At 33.6% G+C, this 19,339-nt stretch overlaps 3 protein-coding genes across 10 annotated transcripts; 1 reads left to right on the forward strand and 2 right to left on the reverse strand.

Annotated features, from left to right (window-relative positions):
* The first annotated feature begins 200 nt into the window (after window positions 1-200).
* On the forward strand, window positions 201-5,471 carry LOC105568290 (leucine-rich repeat flightless-interacting protein 2). 6 transcript variants are annotated; one of them, XM_012023826.1, is made up of 9 exons: window positions 201-721; window positions 1,723-1,900; window positions 2,491-2,617; window positions 3,455-3,594; window positions 3,678-3,941; window positions 4,037-4,181; window positions 4,240-4,374; window positions 4,510-4,724; window positions 4,830-5,471. In XM_012023826.1, exons 2-9 carry the CDS (start codon window positions 1,817-1,819, stop codon window positions 4,938-4,940), a joined length of 1,221 nt encoding a protein of 406 aa, XP_011879216.1. In that variant the 5' UTR covers window positions 201-721; window positions 1,723-1,816; the 3' UTR covers window positions 4,941-5,471. The 6 variants fall into 6 exon arrangements, with proteins under 6 accessions (XP_011879216.1, XP_011879217.1, XP_011879218.1 ...); XM_012023827.1 differs by having other exon boundaries at window positions 1,753-1,900; XM_012023828.1 differs by having other exon boundaries at window positions 202-721; window positions 4,249-4,374.
* A 1,874-nt stretch (window positions 5,472-7,345) lies between these two features.
* Window positions 7,346-15,191, reverse strand: LOC105568291 (ER degradation-enhancing alpha-mannosidase-like protein 3). The gene is made up of 17 exons (XM_012023832.1): window positions 14,218-15,191; window positions 13,974-14,019; window positions 13,507-13,607; window positions 13,113-13,152; window positions 12,906-13,018; window positions 12,596-12,749; window positions 12,043-12,171; window positions 11,764-11,935; window positions 11,529-11,686; window positions 11,361-11,465; window positions 10,904-11,248; window positions 10,667-10,828; window positions 10,506-10,604; window positions 10,103-10,417; window positions 9,814-10,027; window positions 9,359-9,471; window positions 7,346-9,261 (listed from the first exon to the last, which is right to left on the reverse strand). The coding sequence occupies exons 1-17, from the start codon at window positions 14,337-14,339 to the stop codon at window positions 7,570-7,572; spliced, it is 4,080 nt and encodes a 1,359-aa protein (XP_011879222.1). The 5' UTR covers window positions 14,340-15,191; the 3' UTR covers window positions 7,346-7,569.
* A 214-nt stretch (window positions 15,192-15,405) lies between these two features.
* On the reverse strand, window positions 15,406-19,252 carry LOC105568292 (mitochondrial-processing peptidase subunit beta-like). Of its 3 annotated transcripts, none has more exons than XM_012023834.1 (10): window positions 18,814-19,252; window positions 17,929-17,971; window positions 17,601-17,850; window positions 17,241-17,412; window positions 16,982-17,138; window positions 16,558-16,760; window positions 16,274-16,417; window positions 16,022-16,164; window positions 15,732-15,935; window positions 15,406-15,603 (listed from the first exon to the last, which is right to left on the reverse strand). In XM_012023834.1, the coding sequence occupies exons 3-10, from the start codon at window positions 17,742-17,744 to the stop codon at window positions 15,463-15,465; spliced, it is 1,308 nt and encodes a 435-aa protein (XP_011879224.1). In that variant the 5' UTR covers window positions 17,745-17,850; window positions 17,929-17,971; window positions 18,814-19,252; the 3' UTR covers window positions 15,406-15,462. The 3 variants fall into 3 exon arrangements, with proteins under 3 accessions (XP_011879224.1, XP_011879225.1, XP_011879223.1); XM_012023835.1 differs by having other exon boundaries at window positions 17,735-17,855; XM_012023833.1 differs by having other exon boundaries at window positions 17,601-17,855.
* Window positions 19,253-19,339: the final 87 nt, after the last annotated feature.

Raw genomic sequence — 19,339 nt, forward strand, 5'->3', positions numbered from 1 at the left:
GGCCGCGTTCAGCAGGCACAACAGTTGTGTCTGCTGAACGCGACCAATGATTTCTTAACATGATTGGCTGGATCTGAAAGTATTAACCAATCATACTGAGCGCTCACTCAACAATTGTGTCTGCTGAACGCGGCCAATGTTACCGATCGGTGCGTGGTCGAAATAGTATTTTGTTCCTTTCAAAGATGGCTCTGTTTAGCCAGACACAGGGCACGGCAAGGCGAAACGCGAGAAACGCGATGTGATACGGTGCGGCGCGGTTGTACTCCGTACGTACATACGTGTTACGTGCGCATTACTGTCTCGCAGAGTGCGGAGCGCGGAGTAACGAGTGCTGGAGTGGATGCGAGACCGTTCGAGAGATGTATCTTCCGCCGAGCTCGGGTGCGCCGTCGCGCACCGTATTCGTCGGGTCTCACGTTTGAGCGGACTGGTCGCCGGTCGGCCGATCATCGGGGGAATCTCGAGACGGTCCTCGCGTATCCTCGAGATAGAAACCCGTAATGCCGTAACCGCCGATTATAGATTAGGATAGGCTCGACGATACCGCCGTGGCCGTCGCGGAGTTTCGTCAGTTAAGTTGCGTACCGCATTGTGACAAAGTCACTCGATTGTACTCCATCGATTGTACTCTCTGTAATACGCACTTAGCACTTGTCCTCGTACGCGACTCGGTCCGAGAAATGTGTACCTATTCACCGATTGACGACGTGTCTTAATCGTAAGTGTTCGCCCGCAGTAAGCGAGCAACAGAATGGTGGATCGTAATGAAATATATATATATATATATATACGTATATATATGTATATGCACTCACACACTACGCGCGCGCGCGCGCGTGTGTGTGAGATTGTGTGCGCATGAAATACGCACACCATGAGCACGCGCGCGCATGTATCTTCTACATTCGTAGTACACATACACATAATATACCGTAAAAGACTTGCATTCTTGCTTACTTCACGCGTATCCGATTATATCCTTTTGTGTGGTTTTAATCAGCCTCGCGATAGCTGCGTATGCATTGGAAAGTAAACGCGTGCAAATTGACAATGTTCCATTTAGAGGAGTAAGGGGAGAGAAGTACACATCAAGATAATGAATAGAGGAGAGTCCTCTGTTATGAGTCAGTAGGTTTTCAACGCCCAAGTTCAATTACAAATCATTCTTTTCGCAACAATTGCACGATCTAACGATCAATTTTCCACTGAACGGACTTGACGCCAAGGGCAAAAATTAATTCATCGCGGGACCAACAGACTATTAACTTGGCAGAAACTCTGCTATTTTATATTAGAAGCCTGTCCCATAATAGGGGACTTTATATTAAATTTGTACACACGCGCGCATATAGTGATAACATTTTTTGTATTTGGAAAACTGTACGTTTCACAGTGTAATTGACACCGAGTACCTTGGAGTACGCCAGGTACGAAGCGTAACTTTCATATAAAATAGGGTCTGAAGGAAGCAACGACCAATCTGATAAAATTTGTAACAATTCGGCGTAATACAGTGTCCAGTGGAATATCGCCAATTTGAAGTTTCGAATACAATGCAAAGATGCACAAATTGAAACTGCGTGGTAGATGCATTTCGCGAAACTGAAAACAAGTAGTCGCAATCGAAATTATAAATGAGAGAAATATTTAAATTGGACGCAACATTGATTAGTTACAACTTTGCTGCCTTAGTCTATATCTGTATACATTTATCCTTAGCTAATCGTTTGCCTGTTAATTTGGCGCCAGAAGTGGATTCTCCTACCTCAAATCATTGCGATTGAAACAAAAGTTGTAGCGAGGGAAACTCGAAATGGAATCTGCCATTACTGGACGAAGGCGAACTGCTACACGGCATTCTGCGGAAGATCAAGCGCTTGATCAAATAGCCAAGGAGGTACGATCTTGATGATAAAATGTATCTCGGTGACAAATTGATATGCACGAACATAAGGTTGTATAAAGTTACATCAGACATCGTTTGTACAAATTAAAAGTAGCACAGTTGTCCGGCTGTTCCTTAATTTAATTGTACAATGCAGTTGTCCTTTTGATATGCATAGAATATCTAACAATATGTGTGCACACATGCGCGCGCGTACATGTGTATGTGTATGTGTGTTAAGAAATGAAAAAAATTGGGTAAAATTGAAATACAACCTTTGCGAAAGAGATCAGTTGATATGTAACTGGATGTATTCGGATAAAATGTATTACTTATGTATTCCATATTTTCTTGTTATTTGTTAATTTGTTAAATCAGTTATTGTATCTCATTATAGCTCGATTTGTACAGCAATTATACAAGTAATTTGTCCTTTGATAAATATAAGTGTTACATAAAAAAATCATGGACGGAGGAGCATATAATCCCTTTTTGTTTTGCTAATTATTCTAATAGATGTTTTGTAATATAGTTATGATAAACCCAATATAAATATACATATCTTTGATAATAAAGTGAATTTTCCACGTATGTACTTTCAGGCAGAAGCAAGACTGGCTGCTAGGAGACAGGCGAGAGCAGAAGCCAGAGAAATACGAATGCGGGAGTTAGAAAGACAACAGAAAGAGGCAGAGGAGAATGCTGATAAGGTTTACGACATGTGTGCAGGTAGTTTGGGAAATTAATTGCATTTTGAATTTTATGCACTATATTTTCATATCTGCAATGACTTCTAAAATAGCTTCCTCTGTGTATATGCACAAGGTGTTTTGCAAGTTATGACAAACTTCAGGAGAAGGGGTAGAGGGAGGGTAGATTTTGTCGAGCGTATTTTCAAAGAGTTTAGTAATCGATGCTTTGCAGGTGCGATGCATATATATTCAGATTGAACGCCATTGTTGCGGCTATTTATAGCCAAGCAAAATTATAAATACATCAAAACTTACGTTTCTCCCAGATGTTAGAAAACATTTAGTGCTCCAACACTTGATAAGACTTGCCATCTCTTAAAGGTTGTCACATCTTCTAAATTATTGCGTACGTGTATACACCTAACACACTTATCTACATATACATGCACACAAATATACATATGTATATGCATTTAATAATATCTTAACAATTGTGTGTGAAAGGGAAAAGTGGTGCAGAATGTTTTTATCTGATTTGGTCTCAGGACTATGCTGTGAATAGTGCCCTAACTTTTGTAACAGCATACTAGTGTATACTGTGTTGTAAAAACTCCAAGGAGATTTCAAGATCAGCAAGTTAAAACTGGAGCTCTATTGCAGTAGCAGTTTCTTGAGTCCTAATCAAATGATAAAGTTCTGTGCCACTTTTTGCTCTGATAAAGAATTATCGTGATATAGTACGTTAAATATTGAAAAACTTATCAAGTTTTCTTTTAATATCTCAAAAAATATTAAGTAAATGAAAAATGTCTCAGACAAAAGTTGGTCAAATTAATCTACACAAAAATATGATACAATATATGTGTGTTTGTAGCTGATGTAAATAGAACTATGAGAGTGACTCCGGATCCAGTGCGTACATCGCGACTTCTTACAAATTCCAACAATTTCCAATCGAGTCGTAGATCTTCAGAAGATTCGTTGGAAGACGCAGGATTAAGCAGAGATATAAGGGTATATCTACAAATCTTTTCAGTTTTACTATTCAATTTTCAATGACACTAATACAAAGTCTTTTTATATATATTTATATGCAGCTGGAATTAAAGGAATTTGAGGAAAAGTTCAGAAAGGCAATGATAGCTAATGCTCAGCTAGACAATGAAAAGTCATCATATGCTTATCAAGTGGATTTATTAAAGGATAAATTCGAAGAATTAGAAGAAACCACTGCACAATTACGTAGAGAGTTGAGAGAGAAAAATCGAAATGTTGAGCAATTAAAACGGGTCAGTCAAAGAATGAAGGAAGATTTAGATATTTGCAAGGCGCAGTTACTAGAAAGAGATACACTTATACAAGTACGTATATTGAGTACAAATCAAATGGTAAGATTGTTTATGAAAATGTATCTTGTAATCTTTGTTACATAAACCTAAAATAAATGATAATTTAGGAAAACGGTTTAGTCATTATTGACAATATGGAAAGCGAAGATGAAAATAATGAAAATGTTGAAAATGGATTGTGTCATAGAAAGAGGGTACTAGTCAGTACAGAAGCTGCAGAGTTATTAGAAACAGCTGGTACAGGTTCACTAGGTATATTAATTAATTGAGAAGTTGAACATTTATTACTGGATAAAATTTTATAATGTAGATCTTTTAGATATTCGACTGAGAAAGTTTGCTTCCGAGAAGAAGGAACTGCAAGATGAAATTCGCCATTTACGATTGGAGTTAGAAGAAACTAGAAATCGTGTGAGACCCGAAAAATCATCTGGTTCATTATTAGGTTAATATATAGGTTCATTTTAAACACCTCAGTTATATATGTAATCCTTGATATTTTATATTACAATATAAATGTAATATGCCTTTTATATTAATTTATGTATATTTATATTAATTGATGTATTTGTTCTAACAGGTTATTTATCAGATAATGAGGATACTCAACGTGAAGCAAATAAATTATTGGCTGATTATAAATTTAAATTACAAAAAGCGGAACAAGATATGTCAACGCTGCAAGCGACAGTAGCTAGATTAGAAAGTCAAGTAATTCGTTATAAATCAGCTGCAGAGGCATCTGAAAAAGCAGAGGATGAGTTGAAAGTAGAAAAAAGGAAATTGCAAAGAGAAGTATGAATATGATTTTTATTGCAGATAAAAAGATCTGCATATATATCATACAGCAATTTACCTAATTATAGGTATACTTATATAGGTTTTAATATTTTTTTATAGGTAAGAGAAACACAAAGTCGTGTAGAGGAATTGGAGACAGCAAACTCTCATCTACAAAGGAGGTTGGATAAACTTAAAAACGCTAAATCAGCTCTTTTAAAGGAGCTTTGACAGATTAATGTTTGCAGAGATGTACAATAAGTTTGTTACTTATATACCTTGAACAAATCGTGATCTAACGTTGCCTCCATATTAATATCCCTTAACATTTTGAATATAATTTACAAGGGCAAAGATTACGTATTACCGTTATAACATTTCACACTGTAGCGGATGTCATCTAGACACAAAACCACAAAAAATTATGAAAAAGATCCCTACCTCTTATATTTACCAATCTTTGATACCAACTTACTTTTTGCATTATTCTTTAATGGATTAATAAGGCACTTTTTAATGCATTTTACGTTACGTTTTTGTATACATTTGTAAGCAGGTATAGAGCTGATTCAATACTTGGTACTTTTACATAAGTAGCAAGTAATAAAATATATTCATTTTTGTCTTGTTGCAATAAGTTTGTGAAAATTATTTTAAATTACTAATATATATTTGTAAAAGCACGAAATATATTTATATATTATGACGAACATGATATGAACGTCGAATATTTTTTGCCATATTAAATTTAATAGAATAGAATATTTCAGTTTCTTCCTTTACCTATCCTTATCTATTGTGATAAAAAGCATAACAAATATTTTAACAATACTATTAATCAAATTGTTGCATTTGATATGAACTAAAAATGTAAAATTGTCTTCAGAACTGACTTTTGTAACAGAATATTCGTACATGCTTTTATTCAGCAAACTGATGTAAAGTAATATACATACATGTATAACGATGTGATCTTTGTACACATTTAAAATAAATTAAAAATATATTGTTGACATTTTTTCATTAATACATATATTTTATATTATATAAAATAACTTTGCAGGAGAATATTTAAGTTTATTTATAGTAGCAGTAATATTAATTTGTTGAACTTATTACATACATGGAGTACAGGAAAGAAATTAATCTAAATTAAAAATATCGAATAGAAATGTATCAAAAATCTGCAGGATATTAAAAAACAGAAAAAGGGATTTATAGCACTTCATGCCATATGTAACTTGCAACGGATAATAGAATTTGTTACTTCTACATCTATGTGCATCGTACGCAGTATATTATAACGTTACCACTATTAAAGATTTTGTTAATATTAACTATTAAGATATTAACGCTGTTCGTAAAATATATCCATTCTTCTTGTTATAAAAACAACGTATTCGTGTAAATATACGTGAGTCACTATCGTGTCTCTTGATTTACAAGTAAGAAAGAAAAGTGTATAAGGCAGGAAGTTATCAAAAGATCAGTTATCTGCATTATCTATTTATATCATAATAAAAATTTACATTATGTACATATAACATTACATACATACATACGTATGTATGTATATATATGAATATATATTACAAATATATATATATATATACATACATATATAAAACGCAGTATTTCATATATTGTATTATATACATTGACATTCTCTGTACACATGTATTTAAGGCATAACTTCAACTTACAAGTTGTAACTGAAGTAAAATTTTTTTCATTGTTGCATTATTCCTCACAAAACTTTGCTTATTACCAAATTAAACATAGTATTTAATGTATTTTATTTAAGAAACATTGCACTCTAAAGTTATGATAAATTCTATATAGATTCTTACAACTGTTTAATGAATAATTTACAACAGTATGCAACAGTGCAATTGGTACAAAGTTTAATATTGTATAACTTCAAACAAGATATTTCATATGTATATAAATCCATTTTTAATATTATATTTATATTGACAAAAATGATTATCGTAAAAGTTTTTACAAAAAATTGAAGAAATCACTTGGAATATTTTTTGTATACTAAATATTATTTTTAACTGCATCATAGGATAAATACATTATTATTAATCATGGCACATCTTTAGAGTAAAACAATGTAAATGTGAAAAGATGGGTGGTAATAACGCTTCTTCTTTCGTTCCTATTCCTGATGCATTATGCCCTTACATAACAAAATTATCAGTATTACTTTTCTTTAGATTTACAATTGTATAATACAGTTATATATAATACAATTTGTAGAATAGATTCATCAGGACTGCTTTCATGGAAGAAAGAACTTTGCTGCTATTATAATATTTCAGCATATAGAATATTATACTATAACACACAAAATATATAATACATGAATTAGCGCCCTACTCGGAATACATCCTCACAACCAGTTTAACACACGTGTGTCATACAGGTAATGTCCATGATATCTACATTCCACAGTAACTTCTTCGAGTAACAAATTGAGATAGAGTTTTCTTGTAAGCACCAATTTAGAATCCATAGATTCCTTATAAAGTTACAATATGGTAGCAATATAATTTGACAGTTTTACTTTTCTTATTGGGTAGGTAGATAGGTATAATCTTCCTAGACTTCTCTCTCTCTTTTTCTCTCTCTGTGTGTATGTGTGTGTGTGCGCGCGCGCGCGCGTGTATGTGTGTGTATATGTGCGTGTGTGCGCACACAGGAGCGCACGTATAGGCAATTAAAATTGACTATACGCATATCTAGATCACAATGCAAAAATATCAGCTGTAATGCCATAGCCATAGCCTTTTGGCTATCGAGAGTTCTGTTTTTGCATAATAATTATAATTTAATCTAAATCTCAAAGCTATTGTTATAATTCATCATCGATATGTTTAGCTCTACACGATTTTGGTTTAGTTTCTTTAATTTTATCTTTACTTGTAGGCTTTTCATCACTGTATTTTACTTCATTGGATACCATGGTACTATATAGTATATCTGTAATTTGTGATTTTTTTTGAACAGATACTTTTTTCTCGTTAACCCGGGTAGGATTTTTCAACTTTTCCATAAAATCATTGGATATAATTTTATTTTCAACCTGATCTTTTCTATTAGATGATTTTGCTTTTAAATCAGTCTTGTGACTATGCTGTGCATCACCAATGTTTTTATGTAATTCTTGCACAGTATCTTTTTTATCAGGAGAAGCTGTCCTTATGTCCGCAGCCACAAACATATCGGAAACATAAATCTTATCTGTATCACTTGATGCAGAATTCATAAAAGATTTTTCTTTCCATTTGTTTTCCTTGGTGACTTCTTTGAGTTTCGCGTTTGCTATCTTTGTTATTCGCAGAAAATCCACCTCTTCCTGAAATGTATTTTGAACTTTATTCTTTCTAGTTTCGTCTTTGCTCTGATTCTGAGAAGAGTGCAGAGTAATTTTGTCAGATTTGACGACATTCGTATTCTTTTTAGTTTCTGTCGCAATATCTTTTGATTCATCGTTTGTATCTTCATATTTTTGCAAGATATTTTGCTCAGAATATTTCGCAGCTTTCTGTATTTCCGTCAATATGAAATATTCGAAATCCTCCAACTTATCAGCACTCGATTCCTTAGTTTTCTTCAAAATTTTTATGTTTTTACTTTCTAGTTCTAATTTGCCTCCATTACTGTCACTAATAAATTCCGCGACTGCTAAATTGTTTTCTTTTGTTTTTCCAAGTAGACTTTCTCCTTTATGTATATTTTTGAAATTTGTTTGCAAATCGGAGATCAGCATGTCGTAATACGAGCTATCTTCTACTCCCGACTTCTCTAGGTGTCTCTGTACTCCGTCAATTAATATTTCTTGATATGTTGTATGAACTTCTGCATGAATACGATCCAAAAGGGCGACATGTTGACTGATGATCTCATCTTCCACATCAAGCAAATCAGTTAATAAGTGACGTAAGAATGAATAATTTTCAACTTGCGCAATGCCAGATTCCGAAATTTTTAGCAGTTGTTCCATTTCAGGCCTCACAGATTTCATATTCTTCAATTTTGTAGCTACGGTTTTTAAATTCAGCACCATAGTATCCATATTAGTGAGTAAATATTGTGCCAATAGCTTCTTCCTGTTGGGTTCCAGTAACTGTCCCATTTTTTTAATAGATGAATTTGGTGCAACCACAAGCAGCTCACTTAAGAACCATCGGACTTTATACGATAGTGACGTTTTAGTAAGAACACCACGTGCCTTGTTAACCCAATTATAATAGCTCTCCAAGATAAAACTTCTAATTCTTATACCTTTATTCTGTTTAACGTTGAGAAATATTTGATTGACGAATACCTCTTTTAACTGATGCCACAAAATCTCTATCGGTGTAGAGACTGGTCTTAAGAAGATAATTGTAGCTTCAGATGCGGCAGTAATTCTGACTTCACCGCCAAGTGAATCCTTAACGATATCTGCATGAAAGTAATGAAAGTCAATAGCATCCTCTTGATTTTCTTGCGATTCAATTACGGGAATCATCATATCCAAATTAGATGCGATAGTTGTCGCCTATAAACATACAAAATTTTTATGTTCTTTGTAATTTTTATATAAAATATAGAATATATCATTGTATTATTCTTTAAACATAAAAACATTAACAAACCTGTGGAGTCACATGTCGGCTGAGAAATGATTTTAACGATCCTTTAAAACGTTCGAACAGTGATAAATCAGTGGGTGCTTTAAGTTGGATTTCATCTTTTGAAGAATATATCCCTATAATCACATGTACAAACAATGTTATATAACTAGTGTTAATTTTATGAGAAATATTATACAACTAGTATTAATACTCAAAATAAACTGTATATATGTTAATTTTTAACAATAAATTCTTAAAATATTATTGACTTAATTTTTCTTATACAAAAATATCGAGGAAAAAAGTCTTTTCCCTCCTCTTTTCCTTCAATTTTTACTGAAAAATATTTCGCTATTTTTGCTAAAAAAAAACTCGAATCCAAATAGACGTGAGAAATTGTTATGAAGAAGTAATGTGTTAAAAATAAAACAATTTCTATATTTTGTTGTACGACATATTAAAATTTCTATAATTACCCAGTGTGACGGTAAGATCGCCATTTGCCGTATTAATAGCCTTCATCAGTTCGGCCGCCTCTGTAAAAAAGAGGAACACGACGGGTATCGTGACATCATCCACTTCCTTTCCGTCGCCCGACATTGCAAACATGGGTGAAGTTGCCGCACTGGAACCCGCGACATTATCCAATACTATGCCAGCAAGAGCACCAGCTTGTTGAATTCTTCGCGCCTAGAGCCAAATATAAAAATATCAAGTTAAAATATAAAAGGCTGACTTGGAAAAATATTTTGTGGCGACACACACCTTCTCTATGAACATGCAATTTCCACGATCCATGATCACTATTTTGCCTGCCAATTTGTCCGCGTTCAACAGGTCTGTGCAAGCTGCAGATGGATATGTAAATATTACTTTTCCAGTAATCTTATCAAAATTCTGCAATTCAGGTCCGAATTGCGCTGGTCCGGCTAGCAATGTAACTTTTTCCGGCGGATCTGTGTTAGGCTTTATGAATGTTACTGTTTGCGGTTTAGTTTCCGGTTGTATTTGCATCTTGGTAAGCTCAACCATTTCTTGCATGAACAACAGTCCTTCCTCTGAATCCTGCGGTGTCTTTGCCTTTAAACAGCATTATAATTTATTATGTATAAAAGATAATAAGAAGACATTGAGCAATTTACAATATTTAACATAACAAATAAATTACATTAGAAAATGTGTGCAGAAGTTGAACCCGTCCATCCGCTAACGTTAGAGTCGTTATTCCCATGTCACTCAACATTTTCAGATGTTCCAAATTATTCGCCTGTAGAAAAAAAATTGGATTCCCAGATTTATGTCAAAAAACAAATACAATATGATGCATACCTGAAATTGCGATGCACTTAGTCTTCGTTTAATCGACCGTCTCGGGCAAACATCTTCAACCATATTTCTCAGTGGTTGTCTCACCGATGCAGGAAACAAGTGCAGACTATTCGGGCAAGTACGATCAAATTCATCCACCTGCACGATATCGCGTTCAAAATCCTGCTTGATAAAAAAAAACGTAAAATTTATATCCATCGGTGTCGAATCAATTGCACCCTATACAGATACACTTACAGACGAGACATTTGTCCTTATAGAAGCGAGGGTGAGGGGCAATAAGTGACCTTCGGTAGTAAAAATAAATTCGTCCAAGTCTAAAACCAATTCGCCTGGCTCCGCAAATAATAAAAATAAGTACTTAAATGTCTCGGACAATACAAAGCTATCCATTGTGTCATCATGTTTATTAGTTCTAACGTCTGATACGGCTGCATAACCGCACGGCACTCTTGCATACGTTTGCAGACTCTTGAGTACCTTACGTCCGACTCCTAAATAATAATGGTCACCTGTGGCTCGATACAAGAAATAGGTTGATTCTAAAAATTCTGGTCTGAGTGGATGATGCCCCCAATGCACCTATTTTTGGATACATATCGTCTAGATTACATGTATGTACAAGACAATATATAATATTGTCAATCTAATTTTGTATCTTGAAAATTATCATTCTATAATGGTCGCAATATACCTGAAAATCGGTAGTGAATGCTTCTGGTATAAAGTTATGTCTCTGCATGACTTGGTATAGCATTTCATGCGTTTCCACAGCAGGTTTGATGTCACCTTTAAGAACCTACAACAAATAAAATCGAATTAGTAAGCTTTCTTTTTTATTGCAAGCAAAATTAATATATACCTGCAGACCTGGCCAAAAGGCCAATAAAGCATCCATGAAATTTTTCGAGTTGGTATTTGGTCTATGCATATGTACATCCAGCAACATAGGTCCTTGACTAACGTACTTCATTACGGCTTGGTAATGCTTGTTAAAGCGGCCTAAGTATTTCTCATCACCTGCATATAATGCAAAGTGTATAGAAGCCCCTTGTATGTGTACGCGCCCGCGCGTGTGCTCATATACAAATAATTACCAAGTAAAATATATGCTTTAAGACAATATTCATAATAAGAGTCTATGCCAGCACCGACTCCGGAGTCTCTTCGTACCCAGTCTCCAGAGTTGACATTCAACACAGATCCCATCAAGTCTGTACCACGATGTCTCATTCGCCACAGAACATCCATAGCTTTTTGTGCTTTTTCCTAGAGAAACAATACTTATCATCCACTACTGTTATTTATAACATTTATTATATTTAATACTGATAAATTATCAACTACGTATATGGTGTATCAATAGGATATTTTACCTCGAAAATCGGTTCACCTGTTAATCGAGATAACGCAGCCATTTCTAATATCATACTACCTGCACAAGCAGTGCAAGTCTCCCTTGATATTTCCATAGGAACTCCTTTCATACCATGTTTTAAATTTATCTACAAAACACAGAAAATGTAAGAAAACTTTGTCCATCAAATATACATAATGCTTAACTGAAATTAAACCCAAGACATTTCTTATTTCTTCGATTGGTAGAGATGTACAAGAGTTATTTCGTTTAAAAACATTTACTTAAATAATAAAGAAAGCGAATTTTTACATCATTCCCTCTTCAAGATTATTTCTTATCAATTGATTAACTTTCCCCTTCTCCCCTCCCTCTCTCTCTCTATGTACGCTTGTGTGTGCATGCGTATGTGTGTACTATAGTTGCATGTACCGTGTCATATGACTTTTATTTGAAAATATCACGCAAGAATCCTCAGTCATTTCTTGCTTCTAACGTCACAATCCAACATAACTGCAGTCAGCACTCAAGAGTCCAGCGAAACATTGTATATCATCATATATGAAACTTACTCTGCCATAAGGTATTCCAGTAGTTGTATTAAATGCAGGTAGAAATCTGTATCCTAAATCTTTAGCCAAGTTCAAAAGTTCTCCTCTGTACCATGACATTATATCGGCTCTCTGTTGTAGATATTCAGCTAATATATGACCACTAAGAAGACCTCTGTAAAAAAGAACACACAGCATAAGAGACATAATAGTAAACAGATAACATTTAACACATGAAAACATATTTTAATAAAAATGTTCACAAGTATATTTCTAGAATTAGTACACTTTGTGTACAAACTTTTATTTTAATTGCAATGGTTTCACTCACCCAAGCATTCTAATATTTGTTTCAAATAAGGAAACAATAACATCCGTATCAAAGCTTACATCTCTAGCAACAAGTTTGACTGCGTTCTCAAATTCCTCTAAATCCCCAAGTACCTAATATAAATATAAAATAGAATTAATACACAAAAAGTATACATGGATGCCATGTCAGTGATGTATCAAATAGAAATCTGTTGTTACAACGTACCACTAACGTATCCAGTGTATCTACCAAAGTAAGTGAAAAACTGCAAATAACGGTATGCACATTAAAATGAGTTAGAAGTAGTAACATCAATAAGAATGATTATCAATTTAATGGAAGCCAAACACTATTACAAAAAGATGTAGAAAATTGCATGACAACCCATGGCTGGCAAATTCTAATTAAAGAAATTCATTGCGAAAAATATTACCTCACCCTGGCTGAGGTAATATTTTTCGCAATGAATTCCTGTAATTAGAATCTGCCAGCCATGGGTCGTCATGCAATTTTCTACATTGGTTAATCAATCACTGGCGTTAAATAATTCTTTACATTATTACAAGAATATAACTGATTTTACATAAGAACTTTCAACATGAATAATTTAGCTTCTTACTTTCCCAATGTGAAATCTATATCACCCCTATTCGGTTCAGAGCCTCTATATCGTCCTTTGCAGCTTAATGGCATCAGTTCGTCAGCAGGGTATGCATTATCCTAAACAATTGTAGCTTTGTATTAAATTACTAAGTTTGATATGGAAGGCAGGAAATGCTAATTTTAAAAACACTTCTCTTTTCTCACATACACACACACACACACACATTGTAGCTATTTCTAACTTACAAGATATTATTTTCAAGCATAATTAAAAGGAAACCTTTGCATCAATCTTTACTTGGAAGATATGTATACAAAATGTTATCAACTTTTTATTGCAAATCGTCAAAAAAATAGTAAAAATTGAAATGTAATTATGAAGTATAATCCATGCAAGTAATTGTATAAGAAAAATCCACACAGGTAATGGAGGATTAATTACACAAATTAAAAACAATTATATATACATTAAGTATTGCTTACCATGTATGCATTATATGCATGATAGAACATATCTCTCGCTTCCTCCCTGTAAAATATAATAGTACAATGAAAAGTATAATCCAAAATAGAGATGTAGGCCGCGGTCAAGCTGTTGCTTCAAATGTATCGCAGTATTCTTCTTCTCCTTCCTTTCAGCAAGGACAAAAGAAGAGAAACACTTGGCGGCGTTTGTAGCGGCAGCTCGACCGCAACCTCAGTGATATAAGTAGCGGCTAATACGAACTTCAAGGTTTCCCTCTCCTCTTTATTCATGTACTCTGACAGATCGTCCTCGGATAAAGCCCATAAAGCCTGTATGCTGCATCCCACAAACAACAGCCCCCAAATAAGACCATCGCAAGCCATCGTTTGCTAAAAAAATAAACTCTTTTTTGTCAAGATCTCAAGCTCTTAGTAGCGCACATGGTCCACCGAAAATCTTGCCCCCCGACTGATCTATCTCATTTCGACGCTTCCATCGTCGCAAAAGGTATGAATGGCAAGCGCATACGAGTTACCCTCGAGATTCTCACACGTCTTTTCCTTCCTGCCTGCTTCTAGCCTTCTATGCATGGGCTGTTGTGCATAGGGACGTTATCATATCTTCTCAAGTTGATAACACGCATCACATTGTATCGAGCGAGGCTCGCGAGCTTCTAGGGACACTTTGGCCGACCAAACGACATACGCGAATGTAACTTTCATCAAGCTGTTCGGCCGCAAGCGACTCAGGATGAATAAATCGTTCGCCGAGCCTCTTCTCTGACAATCGGCGTGCCTAGACTCATCAGAACGTAACTGGCGGGCGGAAGGAATTTGTAGGACGAACTGTTGTTTGCCCCCGGGTGATATAAACAGCAGGCGGCGGGGACAGCTGATTGTATATTTTCAACAAGGCCAGATGATGTGGCTACGGTCGATTCGCCGAAACGGTTTATCGTTGTGTGCCGCGACATACACCGAGCCTCACCAATATGTTCCTCGCGCTGCGAAATTGCTCGCCCTCCGTTTTTCCTCGACGATCCCGACGACTTCCGCAGACGCACGCTAATTCCTTACGCTTCGCCGTGTTAACTCATGACAAGTGGCGGCGGTCTCGTCACATTTGACACGATTATCGCCATTTAATAACCTCCAACTAATCTCTCGAAATGAATGAACCGACTGGAGGAGAGTCACGTGATCGCATCATTTGCTCTACGACTTCTACGAGTCGTGAAACAATCGGTCTGTTCTTCCGGTTCTTCCCAGAGTCCTAAAGGTGCCTTTACATGGGCGCGCGTGCGCAGCACTTTCGCGCGCAGAAATTTAAACGTGCAGATGTGTCAGTCAACTTTAGCGTCTATCTTGTAAGATATTAAGTCAAAATATTTTTGTTTTAAATAAAAGTGGAACAATCGCTAGATTCAAGTGTGTTGAAAGTTGACTGAACTTAATATTTGTAAAAGATGTTTATTAATAATTAATTTATTAACTTATTAATGATCTGTTAGTAACATAATGAGTATGTACCACGATGTATGATACAATAATCTGTTAAATTTTCAATGCGTCCCAGTCCTACGACGGCAGGAGATTGATCGTATATATATTTACTGGCAATATTTCGTACTGTCTCTGCTGTGACCTCCTGTAAATAGAAAAGACTTTTAATTTCTATACTTTTAAGACCATTGAATACTGCCATGTACATACACTTGATTAAAATAATACAAAAATTACAATTTATAATATAATCTATATTTTTCATTAGCTTACTTGATAATTCGCAAATCTTTCTTTCATAGGAATGTAACGATTATATAAATAAAAACAATTGACCATGTCAAAGAAACGATCCATTGGATTATTCAATTTTGTCAATTCATGAAATACGCATTGGTTCACAGCTCGTTCTACTTCTACATCAGTACTTATCGTACATAGTCTTCTCCATTCGCTTAATAACATGCAAACCATGTCCTATACAAATATTGGATATGTTCCCTTTTATATAATTTATGTAAGACTTAATTTAAACTATAAAGTATACGTGTGTATACACGTACGTCAAGTTTTAACTTATCACAGACAAAATAGCAACCCCATATACTGGTATATCCATAATCCAACATAAACGATTTATATAAATAGCATATGTTTGAATTAAATGCACTATGCGCAAGGTACGGTGCATTATGATTTGCGCCACCTGAAATCAGAGCCAAATAAAGTTCACACAACAGTTGGAATAGCGAAGCGCTTATTTTTAATACCTATTAGCATAATAAATTCAAAAGATTGCTGTATCTAATAATTACCATACGTTACATCCCATGATCCTACAATTTCCTTAGCTACTTGTAGAGCATATCGATCTGTACATTGAGAGAAGGTTGGTCCTTCAAAGCCTATAGCTACATATCCTAATTCTTCATTATCATCTCTTAATCGTAATTCAGCACCTATATAACAAGTCTTAATAGTATAAATGTACATAATCATTCTTTACAAAAGTTTAGTGTTCTCTTATTACAAAATACTTTACTAAAATGTATGAAAAGTTGTATAACTCTTTAATATACAATTTATATTTTATTTTCACCTGAAAAACGTAATTGGTTTAAACTTGAGAATGATTCATGATCGTCTGTTAAGGTCTGTCTTTTTGTCGAACATTCATCAACACATTTGTGTATAATTGTTTGTAATTCTTTCAAGAAGATTGCACCAGAACTAATTATAGTCATGAAGCAGGGTTTGAACACGTGCTTTTTAAAATTTACTAAATGTTCTGTTTGAAAATTTCTGCACATATATTAATAATTTGTATCAGTGATAATGTTAGTATTAAAAATACTGACTTGTGAAGAAATTAAATATTTACATGTTTTAAATAACAGTAATAAGTAATATTATATACACAATATAATACGTAGTACAAATAATAATAAGAATAGTTATATAATGTGTAAAAAAATTAATGTATAATAACGTGACTCTTAATACAGCTGATATGTTGTAAATACTTGATTATGTGACTTCGAGGAAACACGCTTTTAGATAATATTGTGTCCTGGTATGCAATACTTGGTAAATAATCCATCACTATTTGTTCTGGATTAGATTCAATTTTAGACAACTCCTGAAAAATTCTCGATTTTGCCAATTCAATTGCAGCATTATCTGAAATAATAATTTGCACAGATTAGCATTTTAATTTGTAAGATAAATAAGATCAATGTATTGGAGTAGATTTTACTAAATTAAAATATTAATTAAACGTACGTATAACACCATTTATAGCAACATCAAGTAGTAATTCTGTAAGTTTACAAGCATTATGAGAAGGTGCTATTCCATAGAACACAAATGCTTCTCGCATTGCCTTAGCTGATAATGTCCCACCAATTCCCTGTAATTCTTCTTCAATCTGCTGCTGATTTTTGTGAATTCTCCCCTATTATCATAAGTTGCTTAAGCTAATGATATCATGAAATATGAATAAGAAACGAATGAAGAATACCAGATATAATTTTTTAAAGCAAGAACAGAGTTATCATAATCTATATTTTTCGGACACATAAAATCATACATGATCAGTTGTCTAAATATATTAAAATTCTTCGTAATTGCATTCTGATTTACTTGGAACAATGTGTGCTCTAAAAATAATGCACTGCCACGTTCCTTGGCTTTTTCAAACATTGCACCCGCTGGTAGAAGGCATCCAATAATAGTAATAGATGATTCTTTCTTGTATTCGGAAATTAAACGCATACCATTATTCATGTCACAATATTCCACTGTTCCCTCAGATGTTTCCAAAGACTCACTCGAACTTTTGGATATACCGTAACACGGGAAAATTCCATTACTGATGTATTTACGTGATTCTCTACCCTTAAGAATAAATTGGTTTTACATTTTTATTAAATCATATAACTTGATAAATTTAATTATTTTATGTTCTTACGATATGTATGTAAAAGATGTGCTTTTGAGCGACACAAACGTTCCTGAAGGCAAACATTATTACGGGTTGAATATGCCATAAATTAGAGTTACATTGGACATATATAAAATTAAACAATTGACAGATAATCGAGTTCATTGTGCAGTTGTTCTTTTACGTATGTAAATACGGTTAATTTCGACAAAAACGTTCAAAAGCAAAGCAATTTTAAATATCAACATATAAATTGCGATAACTCGAAAACAACGTATTTTCGGGTGTATTTATATGAATTTTTTCGTTACTTCTCCAATCATCTTTCGAGCGGTTGACCTCCACTTTTGAAACACTCCGTGTTAATACAAAAATAATAATATATGTATATTGAGATGTACAATTAATTTTAAATAACAGTTAGACATTTACGTTTGCTTTCTTTTATTTTTGTATCTTATTTGCAAAAAATCTAATGTATTTAATATACATATAATCTATCACTCTTTATTTATATAATTTTTAAAGACTTGACAAAAATAATATAATACAGTACATATATATGTATGCAAGCATGAGACACAATATCCATTATCGTTTTATGTAAGCTTATTAATTGTGCATAAATGAAATTATTAATAATATTTTGTAATAATACATTCATATATATATATATATATGTATATAATATTTACTTATTTATTTATTAATTACTAAGAGTAGTCCTATAATAATACAAAAAGTCATTTTATATGACTGTCAAAGTATAGATAGTAAAAAAATGAGAGAAAAAAAACTAATAGTATACGGTAATACTGAAAATAAATAAAAATAAAAATAATCATGCCTTTTAATCGACATTAACCGGTCAATGTTATTATAATACAGAAAATTTATTGCGAAAAATATTACCTCAGCCAGGGTTTGAATCTGGTCTCTTCAGTCCTCTTTACTCTCTAGGCGGACGTCTCACCAATTCGACCACTAAGGCATGTGTAATATTTGTCACAATAACAGTATAAAGATGATACCTTTGCGTTCAATTTTTGACTTTAAAAAATAAAAACAATAGTAAGCTAATAATTACAGCAAGTGTTACTTCATAATTAATAATACATCGAGATTAGAGTTAATAACGAGACAGTATATAACGATATGCTTACAAAAAAAAAACTGCCCAAAATTAGTTATTGACGTCCAATGATATGGGAATCGTTAGATCTTGTCTAATAGAACAAAAGTTGTGATGGCTGTATTTTATTGGTTCATAAGGTCAAGAGTTAAACCAAAAACAAAAAAAGGTATCCCTTATATAATAAATAAATAAAAGCGATAAAAATGAATAAAGGCAAAAATATAAAAAAGCAATAAAAAATAAGGAAAATTCTCTTAAAAAAACTGTCAGACACAATTTTATAAGAAAAAGATGTTTCTTTTT

This window comes from Vollenhovia emeryi, unplaced genomic scaffold, assembly GCF_000949405.1.
Source record: "Vollenhovia emeryi isolate VEMERY1.0 unplaced genomic scaffold, V.emery_V1.0 DF939130.1, whole genome shotgun sequence".
NCBI lineage: Eukaryota > Metazoa > Arthropoda > Insecta > Hymenoptera > Formicidae > Vollenhovia > Vollenhovia emeryi.

Bases quoted from the DNA above. Each gene is read 5' to 3' on its own strand.
- LOC105568290 (XM_012023826.1), top strand. From the start codon at position 1,817: ATGGAATCTGCCATTACTGGACGAAGGCGAACTGCTACACGGCATTCT. The intron at 1,901-2,490 runs GTACGATCTTGA...ATGTACTTTCAG, and splicing joins TTGATCAAATAGCCAAGGAG to GCAGAAGCAAGACTGGCTGC. The intron at 4,375-4,509 runs GTTAATATATAG...TTGTTCTAACAG, and splicing joins ATCATCTGGTTCATTATTAG to GTTATTTATCAGATAATGAG.
- LOC105568291 (XM_012023832.1), bottom strand. From the start codon at position 14,339: ATGGCTTGCGATGGTCTTATTTGGGGGCTGTTGTTTGTGGGATGCAGC. The intron at 14,020-14,217 runs GTTCGTATTAGC...TATATTTTACAG, and splicing joins GAGGAGAGGGAAACCTTGAA to GGAGGAAGCGAGAGATATGT. The intron at 11,466-11,528 runs GTATATATTAAT...TATTTGTTGTAG, and splicing joins CCTTTTGGCCAGGTCTGCAG to GTTCTTAAAGGTGACATCAA.
- LOC105568292 (XM_012023834.1), bottom strand. From the start codon at position 17,744: ATGAATAATGGTATGCGTTTAATTTCCGAATACAAGAAAGAATCATCT. The intron at 15,936-16,021 runs GTACGTGTATAC...ATATTTGTATAG, and splicing joins GTGATAAGTTAAAACTTGAC to GACATGGTTTGCATGTTATT. The intron at 15,604-15,731 runs GTAAGCTAATGA...TTCTATTTACAG, and splicing joins AAAGATTTGCGAATTATCAA to GAGGTCACAGCAGAGACAGT.